The sequence below is a fragment of the Panthera leo genome, chromosome A3, assembly GCF_018350215.1.
Source record: "Panthera leo isolate Ple1 chromosome A3, P.leo_Ple1_pat1.1, whole genome shotgun sequence".
Taxonomy (NCBI): domain Eukaryota; kingdom Metazoa; phylum Chordata; class Mammalia; order Carnivora; family Felidae; genus Panthera; species Panthera leo.
Window position 1 is genome coordinate 64,283,699 of NC_056681.1, and position 22,523 is coordinate 64,306,221.

Consider the following 22,523-nt stretch of genomic DNA (forward strand, 5'->3'; position numbering starts at 1 on the left):
CATGTACCTTTCAGGCCCAGGACAGCCTTGCTCCCCAGAGCATCTATCCTGTCTTCTGGTGATAATTGTCCTGCCAGCCCTGCAGATTGTGGATATAGATAAGAAAGCCAGTGAAAGTGGATTGAGTGCAATTAGAAACTTATCCACACAAGAATTGACCCATGATTGCATTTACAGCTAGACTCAGGTCCTGAGGAGATCCATCATATAAAGCTCAACATTAGATTTTGCAGAAGAAAAGGGATTCATTTTTTTTTTTATTGTTGTGATTTCCAGCTTTAGAACATTTGGCTACTGCTGTACACAATTTCAGCATGCCTTCACATGCATCATGTAAACATGCCACAGAGAGGTAAGAGAAGCAATGAGCTCCCTGCCCTCAAGGAGTTTCTGTTTCAAGATAACAAAGAAGCAGATTAAAATGTTTTTATAAAACCTTGAAGGCGGTACCAGCAAAATGTCTTTATCAGAGTGTGATTAATGTTTGCTTTTCTATTGTGAATTCTTTTAACTGGAAAGCGGAGGCTAAAACTTTAGCCGAGATTGAAGTGAGAAGTCGGAGAGATAATGAGAGGGATAGAGAGGACACTGAAGGAATCAAGGGGGGGCAGAAAGGACTAGGCAGAGTGAAGGGCTCTACTGGGGCCATGGCTGTGCTCTGTCTGTGCTGTGGGTCCTGTGTATGTTTTAGGGAGGGAGTTCTTTCAGCTTAGAATGTACTGGAGCTAGAGAGGGAGTGTTCACTCAAATATCAGGCACGAACCATTGACCACTGTCTCAGCCAATGTGTGCTGCCCTAACAAAATGCCATAGACTGGGTGGCTTTAACAACGGACATTTCCTTCTCGTGGTCTATGGCAACCACTCTTTGTAGCTACAGGGTATCTCCCCAAAGGTGTCTTTTCCAACTTGCTGTTGGAGAGACTACCATTAACCAGTATGGAGCCCATGAATCTTTGCAGGATTCTGGAAGCATTGTGCCCAGCCATTAAGCAGTGGAGCAGAGGGGGTAAGAAAGCACGCACAGAGAGGAGAGGGTGCGTAGTGAATGCTTTATAAACATTCTGAATGGCTGAAAAATAATGACCTCTGACTTCTTTGTGGTTCTTAACTCATGCTGCCACAAGATTGGTTATAAGGTCCATATCACACTGTGATATGAAAGTATTAATTGAATAGGGGCAATCAGAATTTCTATGTGAATAATGACTTAGAAGTAATATTCTGCCCATTCAATAATGTAGTGGGGAAGCTGGACTACACAGTTCCCTTGATGGGGTCAGATTTTTTTTTTTTAACCCTGAGTTATATGCATTTTGTGCCCTGCTTTAATTCTTAAATCTGATACGAATTTCTTTAGAGTAACTTGAGAAGAAGGAAGAAAATTAAGGGAAGGAAACATATGATAGATGCTAGTATTGTCGTTTAGGCTTAAATTTTGGCTTTCTGACAGACACCTGCCTAGCTCTCCACTTGAATAGTTACCCTCCCATTAAAAACGAACCCATGGATATAGTGTAATATGAACGTACCAGTGTCAGTTTCTTAGTTTTGATCGATGTTAAGATGTTGATAAGGAGAGAAACCAGATGAAGTGTATCCAGCAACTCTCTGTACTGTTTCAGCAACTTTTTACTTTTCTGTAAATCTGACATTATTTCAAAATTAAAACTCTATTTTTAAAACCCAGGTATGTGTGTTTCACAATGCGCATGTTTGAATGAGAACACCCTTAGCTCTCACTTATGGGAGCATTTCCTCAATGTTTCTGCTCATTTAAATTTTGTATCCTGAGAAGCTGATGGCTAACCCTACACTTATGTATACCATCCAACGGGTCCCTAGCCGATCCTGGGCAAATGCCCACTTATCTGATATTGAATTAGAAGAGGAGGATTTAGAATTATCTGACTTTTTGGAATGCCCCCAGCACCGAAATGAAATGAAATGAAATGAAATGAAATGAAATGAAATGAATAAAATAAAATAAAAATAAAATAAAATAAAATAAAATAAATCCCTATAGCATGTTCATTAGCCAAAGCATACTGTATCCCATTTTAAGTTATTTGAAAGTTTGTGTTTTCTACTAGGCTTGCCGTGTGGTATACTCGCGATCATGTAAAGGTATCTAGTGGTTGCTGTAAAACTAGAGGCTGTCCAAACGAAACTTAAAATCATAAAACTTTTATCCAAAGTGTGATAATTCTTGGCTACACTAGTAAACAGTTTGACATGTGTTTAAACATAATTCAGTTTCCTTAAAGGAATGTCTAATGAAGTGTGTGACTGTATAATAGAGGAGACAGTATTTGATTTTCAATTTCTTCATGTTCGTTCCCTCTGTGTTCTCTACCCATTTGATTTTTTTAAAAAAACAGAGGTAGCAGAAGGTGCACATCTAACATCACTGTGCCTGCGCCATTGTTTCACTTTATGGTTTTTTTGTGCCCATCTTTTCCCCTGAAGGGTGAACTCACTGAGAGTAAGAAAGGTGGCCTCAGTATCCAGCCCAATTCAGTACACAGTAAGGATTCAATAAATATTTGTCTGAATGAATAAATGAGTGAAATCACATTCAAATGAATGATTCCCATTCTGAAGGGGACCAAATAGCTGCCTCTTGATCTGCTCCCTTTACTACCCTTGTTTTAGGATGGCCTCACCGTTTGGACAGCTTTTTATCGTTGCTATCATTCAGCTATGTATACTAACCTTTCAAATCCGGAAAAAGTATTTAAAAGAAAGGGAAATTGTTCATGTTTCAAAACCTATTATAATGCATTTTCAAATATGTCAGACACATCTTTGTTAAAATTAAACCAGGGATTGGTTTTGAGCGAATAGCCCTATATCCTTACAGATGCTGTGGATGGGTGCATCTAAGCTGCTTATTATATTGATGGGTTTTGCTGCTCTGCAGCAAATGAAAACAGGCAGCTGCTTCCTCCATCAAAGCAAAAAGCAGCCTGAGTTTTTATTAACTGAGCGTTCATTTCTTCTATTGCCAAAATTCTTACACAAAACAAAAGAGCAGTTTTAGCACGTTATTGCTTAACTAGACATGAACAACTGACAGCAAGTGATAAGCCTGTCTGCTTTTCACAACTGGTAATCATTTTTGGAATAGATGTTTTAATATAGTTGAATATAAATTTTGTAATTTACATCTACAATGGTACGTAAATTTATAGATCCAGTTTGTTGCAGGAGAATGAAGGCTATAATCACAAAAGCCTTTCCCGGTGTTGTTTAATTTTTAATGACTATTTGAAACCTGGGGAAGGAAAATGAAATCAAATTCATTTCTTTAAAAAATACACAAAGGTGTTAAAGACAATCGTACAAGTTGGTTGGAGCCATTTGTGGATGGCCCTGACAGAGCAAGACCGCTGTGTTTACAGCCAGGACGTGCTTCGCACTCTATTTCCACATTAGTTGCAGTGAGCTGCCCAAGTTTGGACAGCAGCAGAAATTTCTGGAGAGCAGACCGTCATGTTTCCTTTGTATCAATGAATGACGATGAGCAGGGAGCCCGGAAGGACAGACGCAGGCCATTTTGCACAGCTGAGATTCTCTGCCAACTCATATATATGTGTGTGTGTGTGTGTGTGTGTGTGTGTGTGTGTGTGTGTGTGTGTATGCGCGATCTGAACACTGAACACCACACGTTTACTTTCAGATAGAATGGCAGAGAGCGGTTTGTTTAAAGTGAGTTGAGACCGCACCTCAACACCCTCAGCACACAGAGATGTTGCCATATCTACGGCGTCAATTTGCCTAATGATGTTTTTCCTTCTGGAACTTGCTAATGGCAATTCCTGCCGTAAGAAGGGGAGGCGGGCTTTCTCTTTCCCCCACCCCCTCGCAGGCCTAAGAGGAGGAACTTGGAACGAAGGCAGTTTTGAAACACTACGATGTGCACCTTCCAAACCACACTGCTCAATAAATAAGTTCTGCCTAAAAAGCCTAACACCAGGGCCGTTTAATAGATGCACTTTGCTTTGGCACCTGTGACACGCACCCCCTGAATACCATTTTCTCTCCAGGGAGGCTTTCATAAATGCGCAGAGCATGTAGTCTGCCTGGAGCACAAGGCTTTCCATTTGTTTGGAATTCAGTCTTAGCATTCACCTAGAAGTGAGATAAATCCGGACCCCAAGGTAGAAAGCTGCTTCAGAAATCAAGTTCACAAATCATAAGTGACTAAGACGGGGTGGGGGGGTGCCGGGGGGGGTCTCACTCTCTACTTTTCTTTGGTGTGCCACGTAAGAAGTGTGCGTCTGAGCTGGTGAAGTGACTCAGTGCCTAAGATAAGGAAAAATAACAATTATTTCTAATACTTAAACAATTTTTTTAATCTTTTTTTTTTTTTTTTTTTTTTAATTTGAGAAAGAGAGAGAGAGAGAATGAATCCCCAGCAGGCTCTGCACTGTCAGCACGGAGTCTGATACGGGGCTCGAACTCATGAGCCATGAGATCATGACCTGAGCCAAAATCAAGAGCTGGATGCTTAACTGACTGAGCCACCCAGGCGCCCCCTAATACTTTCTTCTTTGTTCTACTTTGACACCTTGCTGCTTTCACATGACTTCAAGACACAACACAGTCCTATATTAAAAGGAAAAAGGGTGCTCTCCTTAAAATGATAGCCTGGTCACTCCACTCTGAGGACACTGAGCACAGCAAGGTCTTGGTGGGGGGTGTTACTTAAAGTAAAACTGGCAATGAAAATCTCCCTGTTTTATTTCTCTTTCTTTTTCTTTGTGTCTTTCTTTGTCTTCTCTGTCTCTCTCTCTCTCTCTTTAACTATGAGGAGAATGTGCTGTTTCTAGGGGAACACAGGCCATGTTTCTTCTCTTGCTAGGAGCTCTCTGGGTGTTCCTTTGCCAGACATGACTGTTCTCACTTTCTGACATCCTCTCTGACCAACGGGGATGGAGCATTTTCTGGTCTAAGCCCAGAAAGATTGCACTCGGAGATACTGTCGTACTTGTGCTTTGAGACTTCGGGAACATTTCTTCTGCCCCAAGGGTGGTTGGTACCCAGACAAGGAGAAAATAGGAGGGAAAAAAATACGGTATTTATCTGAGAACCCTGCTCAGTATTGGAGAGGAAAAATTATACTCGAGGAGGTTGTTATTAATATGCTGGATTAACTAAATTAAAAAAAAAAAGCTATTGCCACCAGAATACAATGATAGAGCAGTCTCTTCTGAAGCTATGAGGTTGAATTAACAAAGGCAGTGCTAATTCAATTAAAATAGGTGATGAAGGTTTGACTTCTGAGACCATTTTGAATCCTAACTAAAATATTTCCTTTAGATTTGATACTATAGTACAAATAAAATATTTAAACGAATCGAATTTCTTTAAAATGTTGTGGGCTAGAGCCACTGACCATTTTACAGGTTTCATTTGGAAACGCACAAATACAATGATCTATATAGCCACTGGATTTAAGAGTTGGAAGAAGCCTCAGAAATCAATTTGACCCTTCCATTTTATTCTTGAAGCTAGAGCCCAAATATGATTTGTCCAAAGTCCTAAAATTAGTTATTGACAGCCATGAGAACTAGAAACTAGTTCCCTGGATTTCAGGACCAACCACTAGGGTTCGAGCAATACAGGGTAGTGATTAAGAAACCGGGCCCTGGAGGTTGAGCAAAGCCACTTCAGATCTGTGTGCGTCAGCAAACCTCATTGTGCCCCTTAGCTGGCCGTAATGATAGTACATACCTTACGGGGCTGTTTTAAGGATTAAATGAGATAATCTATATAAAGCAAATAGCCCAGTGTTTGTGAAGCAGTGAGTGTCCAATTAGTGATGCTGCTAATTAATGGTAATAAAAACTAACACTAACAGCATTCACTAGAGTCAGATTACCTGCGTTCAAATTCTAACTTCATGACAAAATATCTGTCTGATTTGGGGGGAAGGCTTTCATAACCTCTCTGTCCCTTGATTTCCTCGTATACCGCTTAGTATACGAGGAGAGGATACTTAGCATTCAATAAATGTTGGAACGTCACGGGGCAGGCGTCCGCCAGCTCGCTGTACCCAACTACGCAGACATTCCCTTTCATCCAGATGGACCCGTGTTCTCTGTGACCTGGCTCCACAAAACAGGGAGGCCTGCACTTGTAGTTTATTGTTCAGAACAAGTCTGTTAATGGGTCAGAGCAGGAAGACAATTAAAAATTTTTTTTAATTTTTTTAACGATTATTTATTTTTGAGAGCGAGAAAGAGCGTGAGCAGGGGAGGAGCAGAGAGAGAGAGAGGGAGACACAGAATCTGAAGCAGGCTCCAGGCTCTGAGCTGTCAGCACAGAGCCGGATGCAGGGCTCGAACTCACGGACCGTGAGATCGTGACCTAAGGTGAAGTCCGACTGAGCCACCCAGGCGCCCACAAGTATTGCCCATTTTTATGGAATTCTATGTACAGTCGTTTTTCGAAGTTCCCAAAGCTAGGGTGAATTTTCCCCCAGTTCAGTTTTGGGTTGATTTTGGGTTGATTTTTTTTTTTTTTATCAATTTAGGAATCATAATCCCACTGGAAGTATTATAAAAGTATAATCAAGGTTGATAAAATTTCCTGGATAGAAATATGTCAAAATAATAACAATGACAAAAAGCAGCGGCAACCATAGCTAACATTATAAAACAATTTGCTATGTGCCAGGCACCGTTCTAAGTGCCTTACGGATATTATCTCATTTAATCCTTACAGCCATGCTGAGTGGGTACTTATACTGCTGGAACTTAATAAGTGAGAGAACTGAGGCATTGCACAATGCTGGCTGAAGTAGCAATACCCCCCCCCCCCCACCCTGTAGTTATTTTTTAATTTCATTGATGTTTTATTTTCTTCACAACATTAATCATTATCTGAAATTATCTTGTTTACTGCCTATTGCCCCTATTGAAGTTATTTGGGCAAGGGCTTTGTTTTAACCATTTCTGGATCTCCAGCTTCTAGAACAGGCCTGGCTGCCAATAATTATAAGTTGAATAAAGAATGAATGAGGCTTAGAAAGTTTGGGTTTTTAAAAGAAATTTTTTTAATGTTTATTTCTGAGACAGAGCGTGAGTGGGGGAGGGGCAGAGAGAGAGGGAGACACAGAATCGGAAGCAGGCTCCAGGCTCTGAGCTGTCAGCACAGAGCCGGACGCGGGGCTCGAACTCACAAACCGTGAGATCATGGCCTGAGCCCAAGTCAGTCACTCAACCGACTGAGCCACCCAGGTGCCCCGGGTTGTTTTTTTTTTTAATATAATTTATTGTCAAATTGGTTTCCATACAACACCCAGTGCTCATCCCAACAAGTGCCCTCCTCCATGGAGGCTTAGAAAGTTTAAGAAGCTTGCCCAAGGTCACACAACCGTCAGAGCCAGTCCTCAAACTGGACTCTTAAGTCTGGAGCATGAAATCTGGTTTTTTATTACAACTTTTTATAGCTTAAAGTCCTCCTAGGCATAATCTGGCCCCAGCCTAGATTCTTGGGGATGAGGATACTGAAGTTCAGAAAGGCTAAATCACTTCCCAATATCACATAGCTTATCAGTGACAGAGCCAGAATCAGACTCCAAACCACTAGCTGGTGTTTTTGTACCATGAACCCGGCCTCCTCGGTTCATATGAAATTGAAAGAAAATCCTCTATGCATTTGCTGTGCATCACCCACCTACTTACTAATCCATGACACAAACCTAAGTCATATCTGACACTTTCCTCTCTCTTACCGTCCCCTCCATCTAATTAACTACTAAGTCTTGTCAGTGTACTTTCTGAATATAGCTCATATCTTCCCACTTTTCTTCATCTCTGCTAACCATCACCCAGGCCACGGTCAGTGCTCACCTAGGTCATTGTGGTAGCCTCCTACCCAGTTTCTCGCTGCCTCCTCTTGCCCCTCTTCAATATGTTTTCTTTAGAGTAATCTAAAATCTTCTAAGATGTAAGTCTGATCATACCACTCTGCTGCTTAAAATGTATTATTTATATTAAGGCGCAATTTGCAATTCTTAATGTGGCTTTGAGCCTGTGGCATCTGGCCCCCGACCACACCTCCAATCTCGCCTGGTACTGCTGTCTTCCTTTCTCATATATTCTGCAGCTCCACTGACCCTGTTTCCATTCCTAGAATATCGAACTGTTCTCCTCTTCAGAGCTTTCGCTCATGGGGCTTCCTTACTATGGACCATTCCCTTCATCTGTCCCCTTCTTCCTGCCCTACTTGGCTTTTCATGCCATCTCTGCAGGGAAGTGTTCCCTGATGGACTCCTCCCAACCTCCCTTCCAGCCAAGTCAGGTCCCCTATGATATGTTTTCAGAAGTACCCTCTATTTTTCCAACATAGCCTTTATTATAATTATACTTAGGCACATTAATTGTGTAATCATTTATTTAGTATCTCCTCTAACTAGACGGAAGCTCCAGTTACCAGGCTGTCTCATTCTCTGCCGATCCACAGGGCCTGAGATGTAGGAGGTGCCCCCAAAATATTTATGGAGCATTCTGTAGTCCTCTTTTGGATTTCCACTCTGGGTCGAAATATTAGTGACAAAGCAGAAATGTTTAAGGAAGAGGAGTCAGAGTATAAACACTGAAAACAGTCCAAGAGATTTACCTACCCATTCCACATTAGCTGATTTTCATTTTCGTAACACCTGCCGGTGTGCTTCTTCTTACAGAAGAGTCAACAGCTTAGCTAAGGGTGTGCTGGCCTCCTCTCAGATTTGAGAGAGGCTTTACTTCTGACTCCTGTGTAATGGACGTGACCCTTTCATTTGAGGAGGGTAAAGAAAGCTGCTGCTTGGGTGCCTTATCAGCTGATCAGAGGAAAGCCATCTCTCTGCTTCACGAGCTGGGTGTGTTGTCCCCATGGGCCAAGTACAAGCTGTTAGAGTGAGAAGCAAGAGACAGCAGTGCTGTGGGTCCAGTGCCATCTGGCAGAGTCTTAGGACTTTCCTTTAACGTGAACTCTGGGGAAGCAAAAAGCTCTCAGATGCAAGTGATCTAGGAGGACCCACGCTCAGTTAGAGACTCCTATCTCTTATCATCCACATAGTTAGTTTCAAGATTTGTTCAGCCCTCAGGTTAATAATGGATTTATTGTTTGTTTCCAGACTGACTATAAAAGTTGGCATTTAAAATAATTCTAAACTAGCTACTTAACCCACAACAAAAAAGTGATTGCATGCATAAAATAGATCGCATTGTCATTTTCCCCCCTCATTATTGCTACATGGATAGCTAGTTTTTCTTATTTTCGTGTTGGCTGGCTACAGCTTTCTGAAGTTTGTCATATCCAGCAGGCCCCGTTCTGACAGAAGCATCTGCAGGGAACCAATCCTTTGTTTGAAAGAAAATGGAATGAAATCAAATGACCATGGAAACCCAAGTATAATATAGTATTCTTTTTTTTTTTCTTCCAAACAGAGCTCTTGTTTAACTAATGCTTTTATGGAGGCCCAGTGGATGAAGGAAGACTTTTCCCCTATGAGTTAAATGAATTCAATTTATATAGAAAACACTAAGGCATAGAGAACTATATGCCTTCAAATAACTTCTAAGGAAGTATCCTAATTCATGACATGTGTTTAGGAAACAAGTTATCTAGAATAAGTCATTAATTAAAATATTTTGTGATGCTTTTTGGGGGATCAATGCTTTAGCTACTCTAAATGCCACTTTGGTCATTCTTCTCTGTCTCAATGGGTGATGTCAAGCATATAGCAGAAATGCCTATAATTGATTGATAGAGTCCTACAGTATTATTAAAGGACGATAAAAATCTTGAGCATGAGAAAAACCTCCCCATTCATGTCATTGGCTTGTATGTCCTCCTAAAATTTAGGGGTGCCTGGGTGGCTCAGTCAGTTAAGCATACGACTGTTGATTTAGGCTAAGGTCATGGTCTCGTGGTTCATGGGTTCAAGCCCTACATCTAGCTCTGCACTGGTGGTGCAGAGCCTGCTTGGGACTCTTTAACTTTCTCCCTCTCTCTCTGCCCCCGTCTCTTTCTCTCTCAAAGTAAATAAATAAACATTTAAAAAAATTTTTTTTAATTTGTCCTCATCACTTTTCCAATGAGTTTCTCTCTGTTGCATGAAGTCCTTCTAGTCACTGTTCTCCTGGGATGCATACTGAAACCCCACCACTCAGACCTTAAAGCATTTATACTAAAATGTACCTTATGAGAGATAAGAACCGTTACTATATGTCTTGGGTTCCAGAATTATCCCACAAACAGTTACTTTCAAAAGACCAGACATTTCTGGATTTCAGGTAAACATGGGGGTTGAACAATGCGTTAAAATCACTTCCTTTGAGAAACTGTAGTAAACCACTATAGAGAGATGTTTTTAAGACCTAAACACACAAGGATGATAGAATGAGGGGGCATATAACAACATAATTTTGGAACCTGGGAAGCAGGTGGATGAGAAGTCACTGACTTAGCAGATTTGAGAAAGCCAGCAGTTGAGAAAGCTGAGAAGCAAACCAATTCATACATCTGAAACTTTGAAAGGCTCAGAAATTGGGGCAATTGTAAAAGTAGGAGTTGAAGGGGGCTAAAATAAGGAAGACTGATTGAAAGCTGTTTATAAAGCAGTTACATCCCTATTCCAGTCTGCTGAGTAACTTCCTCTTCTGTACCCCTAGTGGAAGAGATTTGTTCTCTGGAGAGGGTTAAACTGAAGGGTTTTAGATTAAGGAACACCAGGCACAGTTGAAATCAGAGAGAGTACCAAAAGCAGGCTGGAAGGATTGGGTGAGCATACACAGAGCCACCCACACTCCGCTCCGTGCCCACCCATTCGGCCGTCTTCATCTCCAACCAGCTTTTTATCTTTCTATGACTATGTTTAAGCAAACAACAAAGAATTACCAGCTATCTGAGGAAACCTTTTAATGTGACAGGTACCCAAATCAATGAACATCAGCAAAAACAAACACACAAACAAAACCAATAGCATGAAGAAAACAGACTATGTAAGGATCAGAAAACCTAAAAGAAACTAATTAATATTGTCAAATAATTTTTTAAAAGATTGCATTCTTGAAACAAGAGTAAGATGTTCTAAAAAAGAAATATTCAGAGAACTACCAACAACAATAGCATAAATGAAAAGAACAATAAAAGGGTTGGGAGATAAAGTTGAGGAAATTTCCAAGAAAGTAGAAAACAATGAGAACTAGAAAGCAGGGAAGAATAGATAAGAAAATTAGAGGATGAGTTCAGGAGATTCAACATCCAAATAGCAAGAGTTCCAGAGAAATAGGACAGGTAAAAATGGAGGTCAGGAAATCATCAACGGAACTTCCCAAAAAACTTTAGAGGATCTGAGAACATCAAGTTTCCAGGTTGAAATTACCCACTGAATCCTGAAAATTCCCAAACATTTACTTCCCACACACTTTTTCAAAGAAACTACTGGAGGATATGTTGCATTAAAATGAGGAAGTAAACCAAGAGAAGAAGACAAAGGAAAGAGAAACAAGAGATGAGATACAGCAAAAGGGCAAAAGAGAGCCTGGAATGATAGTGAAGACTGATTCTAGGGGATCAGCTGTGCACCATGCATAGGGCGCATTCGTTCCAGACAAAGGCAGATCAGAAGGCACCAGGAGAGATTTCCTCATGAGGTTGATAAAATACCTGATGTGAGGGCACCTGGGTGGCTCAGTGAGTGTCCAACTTTTGATACTGGCTCAGGTCATGATCTCATGCTTCATGGGATCCAGCCCCATGTCAGGCTCTGCATTGACAGTGCGGAACCTGCTTGGAGTTTTCTTTCTCCTTCTCTCTCTCTGCCCTTGCCCTGCTTGTGTGCTTGTGCCTTCTCTCTCTCTCTCTCTTCCCACCCCCCGAATAAATAAATAAACTTAAAAAAAAAAAGAATACTTGATGTGAATGAATGTACTGAGAGGGGAAATTGACAACTGGATTTTGAGATTGAATAAAAATCTTAGCAAATGAGAAAAAAAATGGACAATTATAAACTCCACAGGAAAGAAAGTTGTACATGAGAGGAAAAGCAATCATAGTTTACTACATGGCTCGGTATTATTTCATGGCCATAAGGGAATTGACAAAGAGTAGTGATCTTCCCAAAATTATAATATATCTATGATAGGAAGACGGTGATAGTGGATGGAAAAGGAGCATGGTGTGTGTGGCATGGGGAGAGGCGTGTACATGAAAGTGAAAAATGCTTATCTTCCATAGTGGGGGTCAACAGATTTTGCCTGAAACTGAAAAATCAAGAAGTAACAATACACACATATGTAGAAATATGGAAGTAATTGCCAGAAGCATCAACTAAAAGAATTGGAAATACTAGTTTCTGAGAAAGGAGAAAGACTGGGTCAGAGGGGATGGGTACTGCTGTTTGTCTTGATCATTCTCATGGAACTCAATGGCTCTTTAAACTCTGGATAAGTTCTTTAAAAATAAAATCCTATAGGGGCACCTAGGTGGCTCAGTCAGTTAAGTGTCCTGACTCTTGGTTTTGGCTCAGGTCATGATCTCATGTTTTGTGATTCAAGCCCCTCTGTAAGCGCAGAGCCTGCTTGGGATTCTCTCTCTCCCTCTCTCTCTGCCTCTCCCCTGCTCACTCTCCCCCACCCTCTCTCCCAAAATAAATAAAGAGGGGTGTCTGGGTAGCTTAGTTGGTTGAGCGTCCAACTTCGGCTCAGGTCATGATCTCACAGTTCATGAGTTCGAGCCCCGCGTCAGGCTCTGTGCTGACAGCTTGGAGCCCAGAGCCTGCTTCGGATTCTGTGTCTCCCTCTCTCTGCCCCTTCCCCGCTCATGCTCTGTCTCTCTCTGTCTCTCAAAAATGAATAAACGTTTAAAAAACATTTTTTTTAGCAAAATAAATAAACTTTAAAAATTTCTTTAAAAAAGAGGCCACTGTTTCCACAAATAGGAATGAGAAAACTTTTTTAAATAATGACATTATTGAGATATAATTCACATACCACACAGTTCACTCAGTGGTTTTTAGTATATTCACAGAGTTGTGGAACCATCACCGCAATCAATTCTAGAATATTTCCTCACTGGTAAAAGGTCACTCCACATTTACTCTCAACCGTCCCAGCCCTAGACAACCACCACTCTATATCGTGTCTATGAATTTGCCTATTCTAGGCATTTCATGTAAATGGAAACATGTAGCACATGGTTCTTTGCTTTGGGATTCTTTCACTTAGCATAATGTTTTCATGTTCCATCTGTGTTGTAGTAGCATGAATCAATACTTCATGTCTTAATTGCCAAGTCATAGTCCATTGCATGGCCATAGCACATTTTACTTATGTGCTTACTAGTTGATAGGCGTTTGAGTTGCTTCTGCTTTTTGGCTATGAGGAAGAATGCTGCTACATGTACATGAGTACAGATTTTTGTGTGGACCTATTTTCTATTCTCTTGAGTCCATTCCTAGGAATGGAATTATTGGGCCATATGTTAAGTCTATATTTAAGTTTTTGGTGAGCTGCTAGACTGTTTTCCAAAGTGGCTTTACCATTTTACATAATTGCTCCTCATCGTCGCCAACATTTGCTATCGTCTGACTTTTTGGTTATAGCCATCCTAGAAGGTGTGATGTGGTATCTCATTGTGGTTTTGATGTGCACTGAGATCACTTTCAAAAACTTAATACATTCGGAAAGATAAAATACGTTGTCAAAATCTCATCTTGGCAAGGCTTTGAGGAAGTAAACACTCTTATTTGGAGGTATATTTTGGTACAAATTTAGGGGAGGACAGTTTGATATATCACAATGTGATATGTACTTAGCTTTTGACCAGATTTCCCTTTTCTGGGCATTTGACCTATGAAGAAAAACCACAATTGGGGGAAAAAAATGTGTCTTCGTTGTACCACGGTTTATAATCTCATTATATCAAGAACTCAAAATAACTTCTATCAAGAGGAAACTAGCTAAATAAATTATGATGCAGACATAAAATCCCTAGGAAGTCTTTAAACACAATGATGTGGGGTGCCTGGGCAGCTCAGTCAGTTGAGCCTCCAACTTCAGCTTAGATCATGATCTCACAGTTCGTGGATTCCAGCCCCGCGTCTGGCTTTGTGCTGACAGCACGGAGCCTGCTTCGGATTTTCTGTCTCCCTCTCTATCCGCCCCTCCCCCATTTGTGCGCACTCCCTCTCAAAAATAAACATTAAAAATTTAAAAAAAAAAATTTTTTTTAACATGTATTTTTGAGAGACAGAGAGAGACAGAACACAAGCAGGGGAGGGGCCGAGAAACAGGGAGACACAGAATCCAAAGCAGGCTCCAGGCTCTGAGCTGTCAGCACAGAGCCTGACAGGGGGCTTGAACCTACCAGCCGTGAGATCATGACCTGAGCTGAAGTCAGACACTTAACTGACTGAGTCACCTAGACGCCCCCAAAATTTTTTTTAAAATTATGATGCAAGTAGATTTTTATTGTCATCAGAAGTTATCCATCACATATTGAGTGGGGCAGAATCAGATTGCCAAATACCTGCACGATAAGATGCCATTTGTGTAAAATATCTTTTTTTTTAATTTTTTTTTTTTTACATTTATCTATTTTTGATAGACAGAGAGAGACAGAGCACAAGTTGGGGAGGGGCAGAGAGAGAAGGAGACACAGAATCTGAAGCAGGCTCCAGGCTCTGAGCTGTCAGCACAGAGCCAGATGCGGGGCTCGAACTCACCAGCCATGAGATCATGACCTGAGGTGAAGTCGGATGCCCAACCGACTGAGCCACCCAGGCGCCCCTGCTTGGAGAGCTTTTTATGGAATGATGTCCAAAATGATACTAGGGGTTATATAGCAGTGGTGGAATTTTAGGTGATTTTATTAACTTTGTTCTACATATTTTTGTATTTAATTTAGTTAAAAATCAACCTCTATAATTTTTTGAGAAAATTATAAAACTCTCTTGAAAGACTATGCATTTTAGAAGTCACATTTTTGTACTTAATCAAAGCTTGAATTTTAGTTAAATACCCTTCCCCTATGATTATTTTTTAAAACCTCAAAACCATCTACTAAAGGCATAAAGAAATTTATTATTCTGGTGATTATACGCACATGGTGTAGAATACTGTCTTGGGCTCTTCCTTTGGAAAATTTTATTATGTGCTTTAGTCTTTATGGAGTTCTTTTTATGTGGAGGTATGCCAGGTATTAAGGACTTTGGGGTGTGGCAACGTTCACGGGCAGGAGCAGGACAAAAATGTTCTCCATCTGTTCTGTCATTGGGATAATTGTCTGGGGTCCACATATTCTCTCTTCTACTCTTTTGTCCCCCTTCTCAGGAGAATAACATTATTTTTTTAACGTTTTATTTATTTTTGAGAGAGAGAGAGAGAGCTCATACATGCGTGCAAGCAAGCGGGGGAGGGGCAGAGAGAGAGGGAGACAGAGGATCCAAAGCCGGCTCTGCACGGACAGCAGAGAGCCTGATGCGGGGCTCGAACCCAAGAGCCGTGAGATCATGACCTGAGCCGAAGTTGGATGCTTAACCGACTGAGCCGCTTGGGTGCCCCAGGAGAGTCACATTTGACGATGAATTTTTCTTGGAGCTCATTATAAGTTAGAAACTGTTCTACATACATATCGTGTATTTTATGTATTTAATCCTCACAGCAATTCTGTGAAATTGATACTACAATTACATTATTTTACAGATGAGGAACCTGAGGCACAGAGAGGTTAAGTAAACTACCCAAGGTTACTCAGCTAGGGCATGCAGTCCAACATGCTGGGAGTGGAGCCCAACGAGTCTGGTTCCAAAGCACCTGTGGTCTTAACTGCCCTACTCCACTGCCTTTCTGACTTTCCTCATAAATACGACTCCAACGCCTCTTGCTGGGGACCTTGTTCTCTCCCAAACTGTTGTTTCTACTAGAAATACCATGGAGGCTGAACTTGTTGAGCACACTTGACTGGACTCTCCTGCGGCACATGCTTCTGTGGGGTCACTGTCTTTGCTGTCCCTATATTTACCCATTGATTCCCTTAGGCTTTTACTTACCATTTCTTTGCCATCCTCTTTTCTGAAATGTTCGGATTTCTCACTCTTTGAAGCTGGAGAGGCAGCTGGGAGAGAAAAAAAATTTAATGCTCATTAGGTGTTTCAGCTTTGCATCCAGACCCATTAGAAGAGCGTTTAGTGCTAAGGCGGTGAACATTCACTGCTCTTCCTCGGGAAGGCAGAGCCTTCTCAACCTCAGGCAGAGCGAGATGCTGGTGCCCTGCCTGCCTGAGCTTTGAGTCTGGCCCCTTGGGGAAAACATAAGACCATGGTTAATTCTGATCATAGGGGTGATTCACATTCGTTGTGAAAATCTTTGGAAAATATAAAAAAGTGTAAAGGAAACACATTGAAAGCACTTGCAACCCTACCATCCTGTGATAACCACTAGAAACTGTCATTTCCATGCTTGTCTTTTTATTTTTAAGGAATTCACATTCATTCATGAAGACTATATAAGTCGTCAAAATAAATGACTTCTAAGAGATGATTTTAGAAAATGCCCATACATGGACTTTAGTGGGGAGGATTATTGTTAAATTTAAAGATGTGCCAAAAGTTGGTGAAATTTAAAGTTCTTAATTTTAATCTCCAGTTTGATATTTCTAATTGCAGAAAGGAAATCATTGTGCATGTTTGAAAAGATTAGGATGGAATCAAAGAAAAAAGTATAATGACCTCTGGGGTTTTTCTTTGCTCCTTGCAAGTGATTTTTTCATTTATTTTTGCCTCATATGGGCTGCATAAATAGTAGGTATTCAACTGATGCTTATGGATTGGCTGAGAAGAATGTTCATGTGTACAAGATTATCTACCTGAAATCCCATTAAAATTGAACTTTTAATATTTGTAATTTGATTGTTATTGTTTTTGCTCTCTTATTGTGATTGAAATGTAGTAAAATCTATTTAGGATATTTTACTGTTTATCTGGGAAGGGAGCTATAATCAACAACAAAAGAAACCCATGTGATATGACATATTACAAGTAATAATTATGTTAAGTTTGGTTCAGGTGGAAATACCTTGTGCTGAACATTATTTTTAAAAGCAATTTCTTACGAGAATGATTATAGAACAGACTCCTATAATCAAAAAGTGTATCCTCTTGTGTTTTCCAGGCATCTGGCCATCTGAAGAGGTTTTGGCTTACTACTGCCTCAAGCACAGTCATATATTCAGGTACAAAGCTGCACTTAAAAAGATATTTTTTAGCCCCTTGTGGATATTGTATCTGCATGTTAACGATTGCCATGATTGCATTCTTCAAATTAAGTTGTTAGAAACATGTAAAAAAGAAAGAGAGAAAGGAAGGAAAGAGGAAAAAAAGGAAGGAGGGAAGGAAGGAAGGAAAGAAGGAAGGAAGGAAGAAAGAAAGAAAGAGAAAAAAGAAAGGAAGGAAGAAAGAAAGAAATAAAAAGAAAGGAAAAAAAGTTCATGGTGAAAACATGTTGCTTCTGAAAAAGAAATCTGAATTGCCTTTGGGTACTAATATTGCACAGCAAGCTTTTTGCTATATGTCAAAGGCTTTTGATTTCCACTCAAGGCATTTTATTTCACTTTGATTTTGGGGAAACAAAAGTGAAGCTCCAATCAATCCTTACTGATTGTGAAGGTCAAAAAAAAAAAAAAAAAAGAAGAAGAAAAGAAAAGAAAGAAAAAAAAACCAAACCACAATCAGGACATTCTTTAAACTTCTGCTAGGGAAATCATTGCAGAATATTTGATAAATATATACCCCACAGCTCTTATTTAAAGATGCCATCCCAGCCCTGGTTTTAAAGGTATTTTATATACCTAACAATATGTATTTGTAAAATATAAATTACTATTACAAACTCATGCTATGGAAATAACTGTTTTCAATTGTCAGTGTGCATTATAGATTAAACCCATGGATGGGATTTAGGAAAAAGGGGGGAAAAAACCTCCTTTTACTTAAAAATTCTAAAAATGTTTGGTAGACCCAGAAAATACAGGTTTTTCATTTTAATTCTCATTTAATAAAAGTCATCTAATATATACTCCCTGAATAGCCCATTATGATTCCAGACAAGTCACTAGAGATCATGGTGTGTGTTTTAACAATATGTACTTACAAGATTGGGTCAATAATATGTATTTTTTGAAGCTCTGTGGCCCATATTTACCAACCAGTCTATAATTGCTTTGAACAACTAAATGCCCATTAAGTGCATTTCAGAATATGAACATCCTCGTTTGGCCTCTTCTCTTCCTCTTCCCCCTCTTTGCACCTCTCCCTCCCTTTCAGTTATCTCTCTCTCTCTCTTTTTCTTTTCCCCTGTGGAGGTGATAAACTTCCCAACCTGGGAAGATGCAACAATCTTAAGGGTTTAAGCATATAAAATAACAGCAGGGCAGTATTGAATTTGGGCCACAAAGCTGCCCTGGGAGTCCGGCATTTGGCTCTTCTCGCTGTGCGTAAGCTTGACTGGAGCTCCAATCATCGAGCTGTGGGCCAGGGCAAGAATGTCACACGTTGAGGGCTAATATGTAGGCACAAAGGGGAAGGTGAGTGCCGAGTGCCACCCTAGACTGTCCGCTTTAACTCTGAACCGCTTTAGCTTTACTTTGGAGCGGCAAAGTCAGAGCCCGGTCATTACTTTAGCCCGGGTTCGCTGGCTTAACCATATTATGCCCCCGCATTGTTTATTCACTGTGTTGTCTTGGGGTCAGTTGTGATTTAAGTGTTAATTGCTAAATGCTCTTTGTGTAATTGTTCTTTATGGGGGCGGTTCGGCTTTCCAAAATGTTTCAGTTTGGTTTCCATTTTTTTTTTTTTTTTAATTCCAGATTGCATTTATTTGTGTGTGTGTTGTGTGTGTGTGACTATAACATAGGTATATACACACTCATATATGTTCTTCATTTACTTGTCTAACTGTTTTTGAAGGAATGAATGTGGATTAACAGTGTTATCCTTTCCTAACAATTATCTTTTGCTACTCTAGCTAGTTTAGTTCTAAAAGACAGCGCCATTGACAAGGGAAAAAAAGGGAACCTTCTCAGATTTTTCAGCTCAGCGGTGGTAATGTTGCAGTGAACACTAATGAGGGAACCCCCACTGATTTGCCTGCTTTGTGACTTTTCTATTTCATAATTATTTTTAAAACGCAAAGCAACATGAGGTAGCCTAGTCATGTCTCTACAACTTCCTGGTAGTGCCGTTCTTACTGCAGATGGCAATTTGTTCTTGTAACATATATATCTCTCTGACCATTTTCATCTAATTTGTATGGGTTCTACCATTTCTTTTCTCTCTTTCAGGGACCTTGCTGTGTGTGAGCTAGGGGGTGGCATGACATGCTTGGCTGGGCTCATGGTAGGTCTTTTCTCAATTCCAATCCCATTCAGAGGGAGGAACAAAAGGAAAAATGTTCCAGGGCCTCCAACTGCTGGGTCAGAGAACCGTCAACAGCATCAGCTGCGGTCAAGCTGCCGGGTCTTGAGAGACCTTCTAGATTGACTTACTTTCGGATCATATTGATTTTATGGTTGCCTCGATGAGCAGAAACATTTTACCTCAGTGTAGTCAATATCGCTTGTTGTGACATTCCAGGCCTCGCGCAGTCTTTCTTTGCCATAGCGAAAGCATTTTTTTTTTTTTTCAGATTATAGTCCCATTTGCTAAGATACAGGAATAGCCCGGCGAATCACAGTTGGAGCACCATGATATAGCTGCTAATGTTTTGCCTGCATTATTACACCAACAAACATGATCCAGAGCGCTCAGTAATTAGATTCTTTTGAATTAGATTGGCCATTCAGGAACGTCGTTCCCCATTCTCTGGGTTCTGAGTCATGTATTCAGGAGATATTATGTAGCAGCACAGTGCATTAGACAAGTTTTTATGTCTCTACAAATAAAAGCATATTGTTACACTGATTGGCATTTGACAAACCTGTCGCTCTTACACAATGTGTCGAGGTTACAGCCCAATGTGCGAGCATGTCAAAGCTCACAAAAAAATTACCCTCACAAAGCCATCTGCCTGCAATGCAAAGTTATATGAAGGGCATCAGGCAGTCAGACAGAAGCGAGCTGAAAGGCAGAGTGACAGACAGCCTTGTATGATGGCTCTACTAGATAAACAGAAGCCCACAAATGAAAGCCTCTCAGAATACCATCATCCGCTGTCACAATGCAATTACCGAACAGAATGATAGCAAGATAGAGGCTCCCGCAAATGGAATGATAAAAGTATTGACTGATTTGATTGAATGATTAAAATAATGCAGACATAAAATGGAAAAAGATTGAAGATTGTTACAGAGGAATAGGTGAGGAAGCATGATACTGAAGGCTTGTCATTCCTGTCTTCACTTCCACACAGACAAGCATATTTGCTCATTGTTTGCTGTGCTCCTTTTTTTTTTTTTCAGGTTGCTATTTCTGCAGATGTCAAAGAAGTTCTGTTAACTGATGGGAATGAAAAGGCCATCAGAAGTATCCTTATTCAGATAGAAAACGGGTTTGTTGTGCTCATTCCCTTTTCCCGGCTGAGTAACAATTGATATAAAGAAAGACAGCATGGGGTATTAAAAGAGAATTCCCCCCACACACATGATAAGTAATTAAGAAAAAGTAGAGATATATGGGATTCATTGGATACGACTGTTTTGTTTTTTTTTCTTTTATCTCGATAGATTTTTACAGTCACTTCTTGTTAAAGGAGCCTATGATTTGTGGACCTCTCAAGGCAATAAGAGCATTTGTTTCATAATAATTTCCAGGCATTCTTGTCCTTTTATTTCCACGGAAGTTTACCAGGATAAAAGAAACAACTGAATATTTATTATATTGGATATTGCTTGCAAAAATTAACATCCAGCTTCATGTTCATTATGACCTTTCTTGCGTTCGATACTGAACGTTATGTGCTAAGTAGCACGGTACCTACTCTCATTGCTAAGGGGTTACCTGTATCTCCCCATTGGAAACAGCTATCAGTCTTTCGTTATTTCCTCTTATTTAGGATTATAAAAGCTATCTCTTTTTTTTCTGCTATGCTGTTACAGTTCAAACCCCATTATATTAGATTATGCTTTACCAATATGTACACAGAGTTCGTGAAAATTGAACTGTACTTTAACTAAGAAAGCAAGCATAATTTGTGGCTACTTTAGCAATCGAGCTGACTTGTTCAGGAGCAGTTAACAGCCGTTAGAAATTGAGAGGCGAAGTGGAAGGTATATTTGCTTTGGATTTTTTTGGTGTGCCTTACATTTGCATCATGAAGGAGGCAATCTACTTACGTGAATTCTAGACCCCTAAAATGCCAAAGCACTTTTGATTTTTGTGGCCTCTTACATAAAGCCTGTTTTCGATTTTCTTTTTCTACCCCTGCTATGTAATTTTTTTTTTTTTAAACAAAACTTGCAGCAGCTCTATCAGGCTGCTCGAACAGGAGAAAGGGGATGTGAGAAGCACAGTAGCTAATATTGTTCCGCAGCACCTTCTGTGCTCTACAGAGCCCCACCCAGCTAATTGCTTGACAGACTTAAAAAAAAAAAAAAAAAAAAAAAAAAAAATTCGGGAAGGAAAAACAGCCAATCACAATCTTGGCCTTTCACACAAGGGAAAGAGATCACAAAAGGTGCTTCCTTTTTTAAGATGCAGGATTTTAATCATGATCTTCAGACTGTCGCAAGTTTCTCAAAATATCCCCGGAGATGAGCCTGTGCTGTTTCATTCACTCTGCTTTATTCTGAGTTATGCCTTGCACTGTATCATTTCACTGTGCTCCTCCTTCGCATGTCAGGGAACACAGACAGTGAGATGAAGTCAGGTATGCTGGCTCAGCCCCAGTGGATGTTCCCCCACCCCCCTTGGGGGTGGGGGTGGGGAAACGAGGAGGATTATTGGACAAGAGAGGGTCAATTTAGCCACAGAAACTTTCAGGTTGGGCCCGGCAACCCAAGGTTTTCCTCCAAGTCAGCAGGTGTCTCATTTAATAGCGTCAGAAACAAATGCGAACTTTTATCAAGCTATAGGAACATCTGTAGTCAGCATGTAAATTTAATCGTGCTAAAATTATTAGAGAGCTAAAGTACAGAGCTTCCAAAGAAGGGAAGCAATGCTAATGTCATTAATTAACACACCTTTGCTTTAAACAGCAAAGATGCCATGCCAGCTCTTGAAACCGGAGAGGAAAAATCTTAGATTCTGTATTCACTCTGCTGGCCTTTCAAGGAAATGATTGGTACAGCCCCCTCCCAAGAAAATGGATTTTTAACATTTGGTCCTCAGAAGCTCAGCCCTGAGAGTGCTTTATTGTGCTGGGTTTTACAATGGGTTTAATATAGCGGGGTGCCAAAGGGCAGGAGGGGAAGAACTTTACAATGTAGATAAAGTAGGTCCTTTCAGGATGCAGACCAAAACTCGGAGTGTGTTTTATTTCATCTCTCAGGACTTTCCTGATGGAGTTCAGTTTTTATCATGCAGCTGTTCT

General features: G+C 40.4%; 1 protein-coding gene across 3 annotated transcripts in view; it reads left to right on the forward strand.

Moving 5' to 3' along the window:
• CAMKMT (calmodulin-lysine N-methyltransferase) overlaps positions 1-22,523 on the forward strand; it is a 404,726-nt gene that overhangs the window by 323,783 nt on the left and 58,420 nt on the right. For 2 of the 3 annotated variants that reach the window (XM_042932169.1, XM_042932168.1), the window contains exons 4-6: positions 17,172-17,232; positions 19,339-19,393; positions 20,455-20,518. In XM_042932169.1, coding sequence (XP_042788103.1) covers positions 17,172-17,232; positions 19,339-19,393; positions 20,455-20,518 — 180 coding nt within the window. The remainder of the gene's footprint in view (positions 1-17,171; positions 17,233-19,338; positions 19,394-20,454; positions 20,519-22,523) is intronic. The other variant, XM_042932170.1, reaches the window with a different exon arrangement.